Below are 15,272 nucleotides of genomic sequence, written 5' to 3'. Positions count from 1 at the left end.
CTATTACGTAGTTCTACGGACCAAGATGTAGAAATAATTCGGGCCTTCAAATAAGAACGGACTAATACGGTTTTGAAAGGACTAAAACGGTTTAGTAGGTCTTATACGGTTCAGTACGGATAAACTACGGTCGTATTATCCGTGGTCAAAATTTGCGCATGTTCAAAATTTGTCAAGGATAAACAAGTACTACTACGTATAACAACGACACGGAAATCTACGGACTAATACAGATTGCCACGAATGATGCCGGTTCGTATATTTAGCTTATCCGACGTCAAATCCGTGAATGTGCGACCTAGACATTACTCAAATGGCAAAATGCTGAATAATGAGTTTGGGTACTTGATATATTCTTATGTGGAAAAACAAACATGTAACTGATACAGATAGAACATTCATAATGTATTAAGGTCAAACGAATTATCTTTTCCGTATTTACATTCTAAACGAATTGATTTGCAAACATTACCGTGTATACACACTTTGAGTCACTTTCTTTCTTAAATCAAAAGCTGACTTATCGGTTGTTGAAGTTTACGGGTCTCAGGTAGTCACTGTTGTCACTGTTTTCGTTTGACCAATAATTATCGACATCTCCATATCTGATTGGATTCGAAATTGATTGAAAACTATTTGGATCATTTAGAGACTTGGGAACTGTCTCGATATCTGTTTTATCATTTGATGGTACGTTTGATTCTGATATACTCGCATCTCCGTGTCTGTGCAAAAGATCACTGAAAACATATTTTGGATCTGTCCTAGAAGAAGCTAATTCATGAAATGGATCCAGATATTCTGAATTTGGATTATACATATTTGTAGTAAGCTCCCTTTGTTCTTCAATTGTATCATATATGGCTGATACTGTTGATATTCGCTTGTCAGGTTCTTCAAACGGTTTTTCAGTTCTTTGGGAAGAGTTGCGATGTCGACGCAAGAATACCAGTATCAGAACTACGATACCAATAATTACAACAACACCAACAATTGGATAAATGATAATCTCTTTTGAGATGACACCTATGATTAAAAAAATAAAATGCATTACGTTGAACTGCCTTGATCAAGTAAAACCGACTCACCCTACAGCAAATGAAACGCCGAAATATCAACTGTTTTATTTAAAATTTTGTACAACAATATCCTGATTTGTCCTTATTGAACAATACGTAAAACTCATTCACCTGTTTTTTAACTTCAGATTGATTTTTAAAATCCTAACTCTCACAAATATAAATCCCTAACTAACCCTGAAATAGTCTCAAGGCAATAATCATACACACCAATCACCTGCGCACGCTGATCACATTATCCTTGATGTATTTGTTTCACGCAGTTACTGAATAGATTGTTTGACAAAAACAAATGTAGAGGCAGAACCAATTGCAAAGTATGTAGAGAAAAATCTTCAATATGGATTGATACTCGAGATAACAAGAATGTGTACAAAGTACACGGATGGCCCACTCGCACTATCATTTTCCATGTTCAATGGACCGTAAAATTGGGTAAAAAATCTAATTTGGCATTAAAATCAGAAAGATCATACCATAGGGAACATGTGTACTAAGTTTCAAGTTGATTGGACTTCAACTTCATCCAAAACTACCTTGACCTGAAACTTTAACCTGAAACTCGAACTTTCATTTTCTATGTTCAGTGGACCGTGAAATAGGGGTCAAAAGTCTAATTTGGCTATATAATTAGAAATATCATATCATAAGATAAATGTGTACTCAGTTTCAAGTTGGTTGGACTTCAGCTTCATCAAAAACTACCTTAACCAAAAACTTTAACTTGATGCGGGACGAACAGACGAACGGACGCACAAACAGACGAACGAACGGACGGACGGACGGACAGACTAGAAAACATAATGCCCCTCTACTATTGTAGGTGGGGCATAAAAATGAAATAATCCTGCAAAAATCTTCACAGTTCTGTCCCAACTATTATTATGCCACTGTAGGGACATACAAAGCGCTCTCAAATTACACCATATAAATACAAAAGTTTTCATAAGGAACCAACCATTCTTCGATATTTTTGGGCAGAGGGGATCAATTATGATTAAAACTAAAAACGGTTTGAAAAGATTGACGACATTCTGTGTTTGTCTAATATAAATTCCAGATAATATTATGGTCCCTATTCCTCCTTACAGTTCGTTTTCTTAATTGTTGTAACACCGACATGTCGAAGGATAAAAATTGTTTAGTTTTAAAAAAATGTATGATTACTGTTATGAGTATCATTACGTTTGTTTCTGTTACACCTGTAGATCTTGATTTATGCATTGCATTGTTCTTTTTCATTGTCTTTTCATTAATCTTATACTGAAAACAATTTGCTGCACAGGTAAATACAATAAAAACTTGAAAGAAATCGTATTTTAATGATCTTAGCGAAAAAATGTAATTATAAGTATTGAATGTTTCATTTGGTAATTTCATAAAAGCGTTGAACGTGCGCAAAAAGTTATTTGGTCAATGCTTTAACACCCCAATAAATTTACAATAAATAGCATTCAATTTGTACATGTAGCATAAAGCTACACAGTTATTCATTTTGGGGGCCCTTTAAAGCTTTTATGCCAAGACTCCGTGTTGAAGACCGTACTTTGACACATAACGGTTTACTTTACTTTTACACATTGTGACATGGATGGTGTCTTATTGGCACTCAAACCACATCCTCTTATGTTTAGTATGATTTCTAGTTAAATACTGACAATATAAACTTCACAAACTACAATTAATTAAAGTGTTCAAAACATTGCTACGAACGTGAAGTTTGCTGTAAACGTACCGTGTTCAGTTTGTCGGTTTTTTTCATTGGAATCTTCATCCGGGATTTGTGTCACATTTTCTGAGCTTGAATGGCCTTGAAATAAGAGATACAGGTGCATCATTTAGGTACCAAACCCACAAATGGTTATTAGTGAAAAAATACACATTCGAGATAATGAACTTTTGTAAATTATTTTTTTCTTTGAAATTCAAAAAAATTTCTACCTTAGAAAGATGAAAATAACTAATGGAATTAACTTTATTCATCAAATACAAGATTCAGTATAACAGATATTTAAGTATATATAAAGCAAACAGTTAATTGAAATAATTTTACAAAAAGCTTCAATTATTTTACAGGCTTAAGTATTGATGTTGCAGACAAAATTTAAATTGTTTAATTTCCATATCCAATCCAGGTCCAATTACGTATTAACGGTACTGATTGGTTGAAAATCAGCGGCAACGTATATATCGACCTGTCTGTAACTGAGGGCAGTCGACTTCTCAAAATTCCGAAAAGTATTTACCTGTAATTTTTCCACCAACAGGCAAAAAACTCAATTATTTTGTTTACTTTAATCTATACTAAATTTGATGAACATATTTATATTCGTTAATAAATACATCAAATATTTATATTGAAAGTTCTCGTTAACATTAGTGTCGAACATTTATTCACGGCAAATTTTGTTTGTACACATATTTCTTCAATCCGGATATAATTTATGTCTGCTTCGTTGTTAGTGGCTTTGAACTAGCTGTCAGATAACTGCGAGTACTCTTAGATCTGTTCATTGTGTCTTTTTGTGTCGGGATGTATAAGTACCGGGCCACGTCCACTTGTATTTTTGTCCATCTGATGAGTTAAGCCTTTATCAACTAGTTTTTATAGTTCGTTCTTATGTTGTACTATTATACCACTGTCCCAGGTTAGGGGAGGGTTGGGATCCCGCTAACATGTTTAACCCCGCCACATTATTTATGTATGTGCCTCTCCCAAGTCAGGAGCCCGAATTCAGTGGTTGTCGTTTGTTTATGTGTTAAATATTTGTTTTTCTTTCATTTTTTTATATAAATAAGGCCGTTAGTTTTCTCGTTTGAATTGTTTTACACTGTCTTATCGGGGCCTTTTATAGCTGACTATGCGGTATGGGTTTTGCTCATTTTTGAAGGCCGAGCGGTGACCTATTGTTGTTAATGTCTGTGTCATTTTGGTCTCTTGTGGACAGTTGTCTCATTGGCAATCATACCACATCTTTTTTTTATATTCACTTGACCGGTTTTTTTTTATATTAATTGCTTTGTTTACAAAGTAGCTTGATTACACGTGTAGTGCTTTAAATGGAATATGCATTTGTGTATTAGCTAAGGATTTTTTTTCAAACTATTTGTTATTGATAGATTATTAATATGCAGTTACTCTCTCTTGTTGTGAATATTCGTTTGAAATTCATATGTGTTATACAAAATATATCTACAGTAACATCGGATGCTATTTATCAGATAAAATTGAGAATGGAAATGGGGAATGTGTCAAAGAGACAACAACCCGACCAAATAAAAAAACAAGAGCAAAAGGTCACCAACAGGTCTTCAATGTAGCGAGAAATTCCCGCACCCGGAGGCGTCCTTCAGCTGGCCCCTAAACAAATATATACTAGTTCAGTGATAATGAACGCCATACTAATTTCCAAATTGTACACAAGAAACTAAAATAAAAATAATACAAGACTAACAAAGGCTAGAGGCTCTTTAAAAAATTCGGTGTTTATGGTTGACATGGTATGACCAGCATACTAACATCTAGTTTAGTGTGCGGAATTTTCGTTTAATGAAAACATGGAAAATGTTACACCGAAATAATGATTTGTTTACTTTGCATTAGGATGAAGATAACTGTATAAGCTTTGTGGACGTGTATTGAAAGTTTTATTGTGACAAATATCTGTTCACACCCTCTGTCACTAGATAAACTCAATTTGATACAGAAAAACTATACATGTACGTTCGATCCGCAATATTTCAAATACAATACAGGTATCTCTTGAACGTGCATACGAATTTGATTTATAGCAATAAATATAATTACTTGTAAAATCTACCGACGTTGTTTCTGTTCTTAAGATTTCAGCTTCTTCTGTTGATACTTCAATCACTTTTTCTAGTTAAATTATAAATACATCAGCCAAGATATAAGATCATATAAAAGACTACGTTTATATGTTTTGTAAAACAATGCTATGCATAAAAGTTTCTATTTGATCATTTTGAATGAAATATATCTAGTTCATGTTGTAGATTCATTCGCAATTCAAAATCATATGAAAATACAAACCGACAACTGTCATGAAAGTGAACCAGTATACGGAAAAATGTGACATACATGTCCATCGATCTTTTTTTTACTCAGTCTTTTCGAATATGTATTATTGTCTTTTCGACTGACGTGATAGTCATGTCATCTAACTCCATGATATAAAAAAAGGGAATAAGATTAAAATTGTCGACATGTATCAAGGTATCCAGGTTCTATAAACATCACATGTGTCACATTAGGAGGAAATTCTTCAACGGAGGGAAATATATCAAAAATATATAGTTAGTAGTGACAAACTGACAACTTCTAAGTTGTTTCAGTAACAGTTTGTGAAATTTTATTTCAACAGTTCGTCGTTTTCGTCTTTTAACATACAGACATGTAGTCAACAATAACATTTTTTGTCAATTTGTTTTGGACTGAAAGCTTAAAGCCTTCAGCCTCTTTTGTTCAATAATTAATTTCTTTATTAGTTGATTTTTTCATGTAAAAACCCATACTCTCCGTTGAGTTTGTGCAAAACTAAGTATTAATCGAAGTATTTGAGAATGCCAATTGAGAACAATCAATGTAAATAACACTTACCATGAACAATTATTGTAACTTCAATACTTCCTATTCTTGCGGTATCATTTTGATGTGTAACCGCGCATGAATAAATACCAGCATCATTTTGAGATACAGCGGTGATTGTGTATGTTTGATTATTTGTAATGTCTAAGATAACCCCGTCAGAAAGACGTGTCCAAGCAAAATAACATTTGGGATGACATATTGCGAAGCAAGTTACAATAAAGCGACTTCCTACTGTAACATTCACTGATTCGGAGTCTGTTGAAAGTCTTATAGATTCAGGACCATCTAAAACAAGACAAAACAGATAATAAAATAGCTATGATGTAGTTTGCTTTATTAAGTTATATTTGTTTTGTTCATCTCCAAATTTGATTTTTGGTATTCCATGACCTGCATGTCGATTTGAAGAAGTGACGAAAAAAATAGAGAATTGTAAAAAAGCAAAAAGTAATTAGTCATCAAAGGTACCAGGATTATAATTTAGAACGTCAGACGCGCGTTTCGTCTACAGAAGACTCATCAGTGACGCTCATATCAAAATATTTATTAACCCAAACAAGTACAAAGTTGAAGAGCATTTAGGATCCAAAAATCGCAAAAAGTTGTGCCAAATACGGCTAAGGTAATAAAAAAGGGACAGTCAAACTCATAGACTGAAAATAAACTGACAAACGCCATGGATAAAAATTAAAAAAATCAAACAGACAAATAATAGTACAGAAGACACTAATTTGTTTTTGTCCCGGTCGATAAAGCTGCTAATAATATTATTATCGTTTGACGTAAATTTTAAATTGAGGTTCTGAAAAAAGAAATCACCAATTCACCAACATTCCAACTGACTCCATTTAAAAAAAAACACATCTGTAACAAACATAAACTTATATCACAATATAAAAGAATATTAAAGTTAGGCTAACTGCAATACACTATTCTCGAGACACTCATACACAGGTTACCTGTACATGTGAGAAAGTAAACACACATAATAAACACACATAATATAATAACAAAACGGTACGGCGTAGAACCGTATTTTTTTCCCGATTTGTAAACAGATACACACAAAAAAAATTAAAATGAATGAATCTATTTGTATTGATGTTTATTTATATAATGTATTATGTTTAATTGTAAAATACTAACATTAATATAATATTTTATTATATATTCTCCCTGGATGTATAATAATTGATATACAGGGATACTTAGCCTAATGATGTAAGCTAGGTAAATTGTTAAACAGCATTTAGTGCAATAAAGATGATTTAATTGTTTTAAAAAAAAACCAAAAAAACTAACTTTTAGCTACCGCTTTACAAGCAGAGCCAAATACAATTAAAGTCTCAACTATGTATTGGCTTCCGAAGCTACACAAAACACCTTACAAATATAGATTTATTTCGTCTTTAAGCCATTGTTTAACTTCTAAATTGTCTATTCTTCTTACCAATACACTTGGTACAATTAAAAACCTGACAATAAATTGTTCAAATAAGGCCTTCGAAAATAGTGGAATTAATTTCTTTTGTAGTGTCAAGAACTCGTTGGAAGTACTTGATAAATTGCATGCTTAAATTGGTGATTTTGAATCTGTTCAAAGTTTTGATTTTTCTACCCTGTATACAACATTGCCTCACATTCTCATTAAGAAAAATTAACACGCCTAATTAAATGGGCATTCAAAAAGTCAGAATGTGAATATATTTGTTCAAACTCTTTTAGGTCATTTTTTAGTAGCAATAAACAAAAAAAAACTCTGTCAATTGGACATGCTTTGATACTATATATGCCCTTGAACTTTTTCTAGATAACATTTTTGTTCCCTTTGGGAATTCCGTATATCGTCAGATTATCGGAATTCCAATGGAGACTAACTGTGCAGCACTTATTGCGGACCTGTTTTTGTATTGTAATGAGTTACAATTTATGACAAAAATAAGCAAAGACCCATCGAAACAACATCTGACAAACAAATTTAATAACACTTTTAGATATTTGGATAATATTTTGGCTCTCAATAATGACGACTTCAGTATGTATATTAAAGAAATTTATCCTGTTGAAATTACTTTAAATAAAGCTAATACTAGCAATGACCACTGCCCTTTCCTCGATCTTGATATATATATCACTAACGGAAAGCTGAATACTAGCATTTATCATAAAAGAGATGATTTTTCATTTCCTATCGTTAATTATACATTTTAAGATGGTGATGTTCCCTTGTCACCATCTTACGGTGTTGGTATATCTCAACTTGTACGATTCGCTCGTGTATGTAACAATGTTTTAGATTTTAACGAGAGAAATTTGTATATTACTGAAATATTATTACACCAGGGTTTTCAATATCACAAACTAGTCAAAACATTTACTAAAATTTATTATCGGTATAAGGACATAATTCGAAAATATAGCTCAACATGCAGACTTCTTATGCGTTCAGGTATTTCACATCCAATTTTTTATGGAAATATTCTTTATAAATCACAAAGGTGTCAGTATTCACCTCAGAAACTAACAAAACCTTTGAATAGACTTATTAAGAAGGGATATAGGTACGAAACTGTTGTCAGGTCATTAAAGATTGCATGTTTCGGCGTTAATATTGATTCACTTATAGGGTCTTTGCATCGGAACTAAACATATTTATTTAAAAAACAGTTGTTGGCATGATACGGGTTATGTTCTTCTCCTATATGTTATGATGGTATGATACTAAAGCCCTAACGGAAAGGATTGTGCCTGATGTTCATATGATGAAATCATAATCTTTCAGTCAGTTTTATTGAAGTCTGGAGCTGGCTTGTCAGTTGACTGCTAGTAGTCTGTTGTTATTAATGTACAAGATACATATCCAGACATTTTCCCTGACCGTAACCGTAGTTCTTTAGCCTCTATCTTTCGGACATCTGCCACATATTTATGTGTTTTGACAATAAAATCCGTGGTGACTCAGGCTTTACACAGTTTTATAGTACATAAGTAAGATATGTTGTTATATTTCAGGACACTTATCTTCCGATTTGTATGGCCCTTGATGATTAAAGAATTGTCCCCTCGGCTCGTTTCAGTGTGCAATATGTCTATCATGTTACAATGAAGTTGCAGAAACATATGAATCAAAATTATCTTAATCATTAACGAAAAACATTTAGAACCAAATTTTACCAATGGTATACTACATGCACACGTATTAATTTACCTGTAAATCTAATTAGGAGCAAAAAAAAACAGGCGCAAATGAAAAAACAGTTTGGTATTCGTAATAGTGTTATCTTAGAAAGTCTTACTGATTAAAATACTGTAAATTCATAAATTATTGCGTGCATTTATTATTGCGATTTTGTCATTTTAGACTGAAATGCAATTTTAATTTTTACGATTTTGAGAAAAATCCTGTTAAAATCATATAAAATATTTCAAAATGCAAGTTTAAATTATTGCTTTTACAACTCAGTCGCATTTTTCGCAATAATAAAAACCTCGCATTAATTTCTGAATTTACAGTACTACACAATAGGGAACAATCTGACCCTGTGATTATGACCCGTGTTTATAGCAAAATCCTATAAAATACACCGTAAGGTGGTGCGCCTGTCAGATGCAGAACGTACAGATAAGGTAACACACCCCGGCGTGATATCGCGGGTCCGTGACTGAATTAAAGAATATAACTATGCGCAAGCCTTGTTTTAGTATTATTATTGTCATAAGATACACAGTTTTCTCTGCTTTCAAATCTTTCTGTTTGAACCCGTCGAACTGGAACTTATCAATTATTGGTATTTGGAAAACAAAAGGTCCTGGAATGGAGTATTTTTAATCAACAGCATTGTCCTATATTAGTTATAGATAAAGTTGAAATCTTTGATTCGCTGTTTTATGTCATGCCCGCTAACAAATTGAAAACTGTACCTATACGCCTTATTTTTAGTCCAGATTTTTAGTATTCGTATTGTTATCTTAGAAAGTCTAACTGATTTAAATACTACAATAGGTCACAATTTGACAATTTAGTAGTGTCAACCCTGTGATTATGACATGTGTATATATATATATATAGCATATTAATCCTGAATACACCGATTGTTGGTGCGCCTGTCAGATGCGGAACGTACAGATAAGGTAATAGGTAACAGGTGAATATACTATTGGTATCGGTATCGAACTCGACCCGGAACTTCTTAATTATTGGCAATATTAATTACGTGGAAAACATAAGTGCCTGGAGTGGTGTAATTTTTAATCTACACTTTTGTACTACAAAATGTATATAAGTTATATATAAAGTTGAATTTTTTGATTCGTCGTTTTTACGTGATGACGGCTGACAAATTGGACCTCGTAATTTTAGTATTATAGATTATTGTCATTTTGTTTATTTTCTTTGGTTACATCTTCTGACATCATACTAAGACTTCTCTTGAACTGAATTTAAATGTGCGTATTGTTATGCGTTTACTCTTCTACATTGGTTAGAGGTATAGGGGGAGGGTTGAGATCTCACAAACATGTTTAACCCCACCGCACTTTTGCGACTGTCCCAAGTCAGGAGCCTCTGGCCTTTGTTAGTCTTGTATTATTTTAATTTTGGTTTCTTGTGTACCATTTGGAAATTAGTATGACATTCATTATCACTGTACTAGTATATATTTGTTTAGGGGCCAGCTGAAGGACGCCTCCGGGTGCGGAAAGTTCTTGCTACATTGAAGACCTGTTGGTGACCTTCTGCTGTTGTTTTTTTCTTTGGTCGGGTTGTTGTCTCTTTGACACATTCCCCATTTCCATTCTCAATTTTAAAACATAGAAAACTAAAGACACGACCCCCACCAAAAACTGGGGGTGAACTCATGTGCTCCCGAAGGGAAAGTAGATCCTGCTCCACGGGCTGGTGAAACTTTCGGGGATGAAACGTCCACCAGTAGTTGTATCGAACCAGTGGTGTAATTAGTTACCAAAGGTACCAGGCTTATAATTTGAAATGCTTGACGCTCAGATCAAAATAGTTAGAAAGCCAAACAAATATAAAGTTGAAGAGCGTTGAAGACCCAAAAAATTTGAAAGCTTAGTTTATTTTTGTTATTCATATGAAGCATGAGTACTCCTTAATTTTACGTAAAACAGAAATCATAAAGAAGTAGATTGACAAAACATATACAGTAATCTACTAGTCACACTTTTATTTAAACAACTGATACTTACAGTAGGGATCTAAACTGACTGTATTGCTGGAGGCAGAAACTTTCCCCCTTTCGTCAGTTACAGTACATGATACAGCTTTGCCTTTATCAGACTTTGTAATTGGATTTATGCTTAATGTATTGTCCTGTTTAATACCGACTGCAGACCAGGTGTATCGCAAATGGCTTGGAAGATACATAGGATGTCGTTTAACTGCAGATGAGCACCTGAATACACTTGTACTTCCAACAAAAGGTTGTTTATCATATGTCATATATGGAGTCTTGGGGTTCTCTGAAATTCAACGATAGAAAAATTGTATATTTTACAATTTGCATTGGCAAATGTTGATAGGAAAATGTACTGCTAAAAAAATGATATCATAGACAAGTTTAAATAATACCTGGCTTTATGAAATATTTAAAAGCTCAAACACACCTCATACAAATGGAAATCAAGTGTCGTCATTTGGTACAGTAGGACGTCAAACGTATTCCATAAACTTTATAAATAAGAATTTATAGGCACAATATTATTCCAATATGTTTGCATTATTGATGTCATTAAGTACTTGAATGCTCGAATATCGCTGGGTATGAAAGATGATCGAATTGAGGAATGATATCCAACGTTGTGGAAATCAGTTTCCTGTTCAAAAATTATATCCGTTCAATTACAAGTATAACATTGATACTCGTAGGAACACCCCTTAGATCATCTGTCCTATATAGGCCGACATTTTTTACTCAACGTGTCTTTATGCAAAAAAAAACACGGTTGTATTCTGAACTGATTTTTAATTAATTGTTACACTAGTAGGACGAAGTATTATCTAGCCTTTCTACTTGAAATTTAAAAAAAAAATAACTGTTGTTTTATCTGGTTTGACTTTTGTCATTTATGTGCAAGAGGGGCGAAAGATACCAGATGGACAGTCAAACTCATAGTTAGAAAATAACCTCACAACGCCATAGCTAAACACAAACAGACAGTACAAAAGACACAACATAGTAAACCCCACAAAACATTGGGGATGATCTAAGGTGCTCCGGAAGAGTGAGCAGATACTGTTCAACATGTTGCACCCGTCGTGTTGCTCATGTTATTACAAACCCGGTGAATAGTCTAATGAGGTAGGTCACAATATGTACGTATTCAATTATTGATTTAATTATTGTTTAATCTTGTAATGATTTCACATAGTAAATGAGCTATCACCTCTGTATATAATTCTGATCATCTTGTCCTAAAACAATTACTGACAAACATCAGTTTTTGTATTCTCAGCCTAAACTATGTAGGGGCGATGTGATGTCTGTTAGACAACGAACCATTAATGTAAAATATGCACAATTGATTTCCGTTATGTTTGTTTTTCAGTGTGTACTCAATTATCATTTCGTTAAACCAACGACTATTAGAAAGTGATACCTCCTGACATTTGCATTTATATAAATTATATGAAACATACCAAAATAATGTATGAGTACTTAACTATAGTTATGTTGTGGAGAATAAAATTGAGAATGGCAATTGGGAATGATTATGTGTCAAAAAGACAACTACCCAACCATAGAACAGACATCAGCAGAAGGTTACCAATAGGTCTTCAATGCATAATTTAGGTTTTTCTTGTTGTAAAACACACAGATGGGTTCCAGGATTGATCCCGTAGGTAGTTCTTTCTGTGTACAAGTCTGACACCCTGAGGTGTGTTCTATGACAAGAAAATAATCTGGCTAATATATTGTTAAAAAAAAGTTGCAGAAGAAGCCTCCTATTACCGACCAGACTAACGTGGAAAATTCTTTACTATTTGAGTTCAGATTTTAATACGCTCTAATTAATCTAGATACAACCATAGAAATCATTATCCAAATTATCCAAATACAATCATTATTATTTACTGTAACTGCACTGACATATGATATCGTACGTGTTGATTTTTTTCAAAGGAAAATAACTACATATAGGCATATAAGTATACAAGTGCGTGTAAACATTTGAGTTCAGATGTATTGTAGACAAAATATATGAGCAAAAACAACATATATATGTGTACCTGTAATCACTAATAAGGCACATTCATCAATAACTGTGATGTCGGAAGCTGGTGCGGACTTGTACAACCCAACGTCAGAAATTAAAGCGTCTTGTAAGGTGAACTGAATATTCAAGCCATTTTTATTCAGATTCCTGTATTTCTGGGGATTATCAATTGGATTTTCATTCGCAAATATTTTTTTCAGTGTGTCTACTAGACTATCAAAATATACATCAACACTTGGTCGATCTGTTGGAGAGGTCCAAGTTATGTTCATGTTTTTATTCAGGTCAGAATAAACTAGGTTCTCTAGAACATAAAAACATTCAATAAAATAAAACAAAAAACATGTAAGGAATGAATAAAAAATTTGGTGCACACTGAATAACGCGCGTAGCGGGTTATTCAACAGTGTGCACCACATTTTTCATGTTATTTCTAAAATTCTAAATTCCATTTTAAACCGTAAAAATATGAAAAAATGTTGATGACGTCACGGTCACATGACCAAATTATGTCTATGGGCTGATAACAAAATAACGTCAGCCAATCAGAAGACGCGTTACATCCAAAATTAAATTATAGGAAAATGAAGTATAGGTTAATGATTTCATATTGAAAATACATGTTTTTTTGTGTAAATCTAAAACGCTTAATCACTAATAATTTTAAGATGTGAACCAAAACCTAATTTTAATGTTCTTGGTAAAATGTAATGCGTCGTTCTACTGTATGGACAACAATTATCGTTATTATACGGTCTAACTAAAATTGACAAATTCAGAGTTAATAATTTAAATCTCGTTCTTATATCAAAATGTTTAACAAAATCATAAATATTTGTATACAGAAAACCAGTTGAATGGATTGAAGGATTATATTTACAAAGCTACTTTTATAACTTCTGTTTCAAATATAATTTGTATGAGTACCGGTTTTATCCTATCATACTTATACCTTTAATTTACTCAATTAATCAACAAACCTGTTGCCCAAAATGTATGTTCTACTTTAGGGGACCATCCATGCATACTGTATAGACATCGAAGTTTTATTTTATATCGACGACATTTCTGCAGCTGAATTGCTGTAATCGTATGTTCAGTCACTGGATAGTATGCACTTCTGGTATAAACTATGGAAACATTGTTATTATACAGTTCGAGTTCTGTTTGCACTATATAATCTAGGATCACTGGAAAATTCCATGATACTTTAACACTCGTTGAATGTACGTCTATAACTATATCTTTAGGAGGTTCTGCAAAATAACATTCACAAAAGATATGAGATTGTGCAAATGAAAATAGTAAACGCTGTTTAGTTGGTTTAAGCGAAAAACAGCGTTAAAACTTTTGTAAAAAGTAAAATCACAAAAATACTGAACTCAGAGGAAAATCAATTTGGAAAGTCCATAATCACATGGCAAAATCAAAAAACAAAACGCATCAAAAACGAATGGACAAGAACTGTCATATTCCTGACTTGGTACAGGCATTTTCAAATGTAGAAAATGGTGGATTAAACCTGGTTGATTAAACTAGCATGAGTAAGCAAAATCCATCAAATAGGCGGTGCCTTTTAAATGTGTTCAATGAATACAAAAATGTTGGGCGTATCCATTTTCGACCACTCAAAATTGTAAGATGCAACCAATTCTGTTATTTTAATTTTTTTGCAATGTCAAACAATTGTACTGTTTAACGTCACAGATAATATTAATATCCCTGGCCCTGAAAATTTTAACGACCATGGTAGTCAAGTATTCATTATGAAATCCATAAAGACTACACACAAACTAATTGAACAAGTAACTCGTGAATATTTTAAAAGTAATTTGTTTATCTCTGTAACGATAAACGTATATCCACTAAGTTTGGTTACACTGTACAATTAAGCAAATGTTAGTAAATAGCTAATTTAAAAAAAGGATGCACTTACCAATAGTGACGCATGTCTTATTATCAGATGTCATCGCATAAAAATCAGGGCACATGCAACCAGATAATGTACTTTGATCACTACTGTAAGTCGGTAATGGAACACAAATATGGCTACAACCGCCATTACTTATTTCACAAACATTTGTTCCTGCAAAACATATTAAAAAGTAAAACCACAAAAATACTAAACTCCGAGGAAAACACACTGACGCTGGGTTCAAATATTTTATTAGTTCTCTGCGATTGTCGCGTTTACTCGTAAAACTGTGTGTACTATGATCATGATGATGAAGATTTACGAGGTAAAACAAAAACAATCTTCTTTTTTATATGATGTCTACTTTCCTGAACGAGGATTTAAGAAGCCGTGACTTTTGTCCGTTAATCATTTATGAAAATTATAAATA

General features: G+C 32.9%; 1 protein-coding gene across 1 annotated transcript; it reads right to left on the bottom strand.

The window, feature by feature from the left end:
- Window positions 1-379: 379 nt before the first annotated feature.
- On the bottom strand, window positions 380-14,002 carry LOC134726955 (uncharacterized). The gene is made up of 7 exons (XM_063591352.1): window positions 13,908-14,002; window positions 12,941-13,231; window positions 10,900-11,172; window positions 5,701-5,976; window positions 4,888-4,959; window positions 2,815-2,889; window positions 380-1,026 (listed from the first exon to the last, which is right to left on the bottom strand). The coding sequence occupies exons 1-7, from the start codon at window positions 13,951-13,953 to the stop codon at window positions 521-523; spliced, it is 1,539 nt and encodes a 512-aa protein (XP_063447422.1). The 5' UTR covers window positions 13,954-14,002; the 3' UTR covers window positions 380-520.
- Window positions 14,003-15,272: the final 1,270 nt, after the last annotated feature.

This window comes from Mytilus trossulus, chromosome 7, assembly GCF_036588685.1.
Source record: "Mytilus trossulus isolate FHL-02 chromosome 7, PNRI_Mtr1.1.1.hap1, whole genome shotgun sequence".
Taxonomy (NCBI): Eukaryota; Metazoa; Mollusca; class Bivalvia; order Mytilida; family Mytilidae; genus Mytilus; species Mytilus trossulus.
Note: the sequence above shows the minus strand (reverse complement) of the source record. Positions and strands in the feature narration are given on the sequence as shown.